Source organism: Cariama cristata, unplaced genomic scaffold (genome assembly GCF_000690535.1).
Source record: "Cariama cristata isolate BGI_N322 unplaced genomic scaffold, ASM69053v1 scaffold14845, whole genome shotgun sequence".
Lineage (NCBI taxonomy): Eukaryota > Metazoa > Chordata > Aves > Cariamiformes > Cariamidae > Cariama > Cariama cristata.
In genome coordinates, this window is record NW_009617042.1 from 10103 (window position 1) to 11938 (window position 1836).

At 54.6% G+C, this 1836-nt stretch overlaps 1 protein-coding gene across 1 annotated transcript in view; it reads left to right on the forward strand.

Annotated features, from left to right (window-relative positions):
* Positions 1-737: 737 nt before the first annotated feature.
* LOC104161825 (inactive dual specificity phosphatase 27-like) overlaps positions 738-1836 on the forward strand; it is a 5025-nt gene continuing 3926 nt past the window's right edge. Inside the window, exon 1 of the mRNA XM_009700381.1 lies at positions 738-850. Coding sequence (XP_009698683.1) covers positions 738-850 — 113 coding nt within the window. The remainder of the gene's footprint in view (positions 851-1836) is intronic.

The following is a 1836-nucleotide window of genomic DNA, read 5'->3' on the forward strand; positions in this document are numbered from 1 at the left end:
CCAGCCCCTCCTCAGCCCGTTGGTGGCATGTGGCTGCGGTCCTCCCGCCTGAGGCCAGGTGCTGGGGCTCTTTGGACCCGCTGCCGGCTGTCATGGCATGGCGGGGCAGGAGTCGCTCTGGCTGGACTCGGCAAAGCGTCGGCTGTTGTGTTTTCATGCTCCTAACAGAGCTATGGCCCCCTTGCTCTTCTGCGCCCAGGGCCGGCACGGCAGCCTCCCCATAAAGGATTACAAGGACAAAGCCCGAAGGCTTAAAGCGCCTTTAGGCCTTGAGCTCTAGGCGCATTTCATTTTGAGGAGGTGAGGTCTCATGTTTCTTGCCCCCAACGCTCCTTCCAGTCCAGCTCTGGCTGTGTACAGCTCCTTCCAGCAACCACGCAGGGGCTGAGCCGGCCAGGGCAGGGATAGAGTTTCTGCCCCGCCACCCCTTCCTTCCTGGCCTTCCTGCAAGCTTACTCACAGGCAAGAAGGGCATCAGCGCTCGCTGGGCAGCAGCCAGGTTGCTGCACGAGGCCTCGGGAATGGCAGGGACCGTGGCAGAGGAGCCAGGGCCGCCGGCGTGTGGGACGAGGCAAGGGCTTCTCACAGGGTTGCGGGAGCAAGATATGGGAGCCCCTTTTGCCATACACCCCCTGCCACCACTGCCCCATGGCTAGGGGATTGCCTCCCATGCAAACCTCTGTAATGGCCCTCCCTCCTGCCGTGCTCCCCTTGCAGCGGATCCTCTCGCAGCTGCCATGGCCAGCGGCAGAGATTCAGACAGCGAGCAGGCGGTGCCCGATGAGGAGGATGAGGGACCAGACGTGAAGGCCGTGCAGGCCCACTATCTCCGCAGCCCCTCGCCCAGCCGGTGAGTATGCTTGCCGCAGGCACTGCCATGGCCTCCTGGTAGCATGTAGTAGATCAGCTTGCCTTCCCTTCTCTTCCACCGCCTCCTCTCCACACAGGCACTTGGATCAAGCATGGAGCTCCGGGCTTCCCTCCCCTCCCTGAGGCAGGGTTAGCATGCTGGCAGGGAGAAAGACTGCAGAGACAAGGCTCCTGTGCTAATTAATCCATCCCACTGAGACTGTACATGCACACCAGGGGGATAAATTGCAGAAAGCATTACTATGGGGTGGTATCGTTGTCTCTGCACTCTCATCTTCTCGTGTCCACCCCCACGCTGAAACTTCTGATCCGGATTTCAACTCTTCCCAAATTCAGCCCGATCTTTCTGTCCATTGTAAGGACCTGTGGATTTTTTAATGTTGCTATTAACCTTTCCCAGCCCCGCGAAGACTGAGGGTCTTTGGATTTGAGTATGGTTCACAGCCATCTTTAGCTACAGGCTTCAGGCACTGAACAGGAGGCTGTCACAGTGCAAGGAGAAATTGAGTTACCTCAAGCAAAACAAGTATGATTAGATGTGTTTTCTCCTAATACAAGGAAAAATACATCCCTTTGTACTTTTTTCCTAAAGCAAAACGCTCTGCAGGGCTTTCTGTACATTTTGAGATGCTTTAGCTGAAGGCAGGGAGTGGGATTGAGTTTGAAAAGAACCTGCCCCAGTCGCCCTCAACAAGTAGGAGGTTATGAAACGTTTCCCATTAATTGTGGGACACTGCAGAAAAATGGAAGTCAGAGTGCTTATTTCATTTAACTACATGCATTTAAAATTGTTTATGAAGTTCACTGAGCTACTGAGCTCACATAAAGTAAAATTATGTATTGAACTTGGTAAATCACTCTCCTGCTGCTCATCAGTCACTCAAAATGAACAGATGCACCTCTCCAGTTTATTCCTTTCCCTTCCCTTCCCTTCCCTTCCCTTCCCTTCCCTTGCCTTCCCCACCC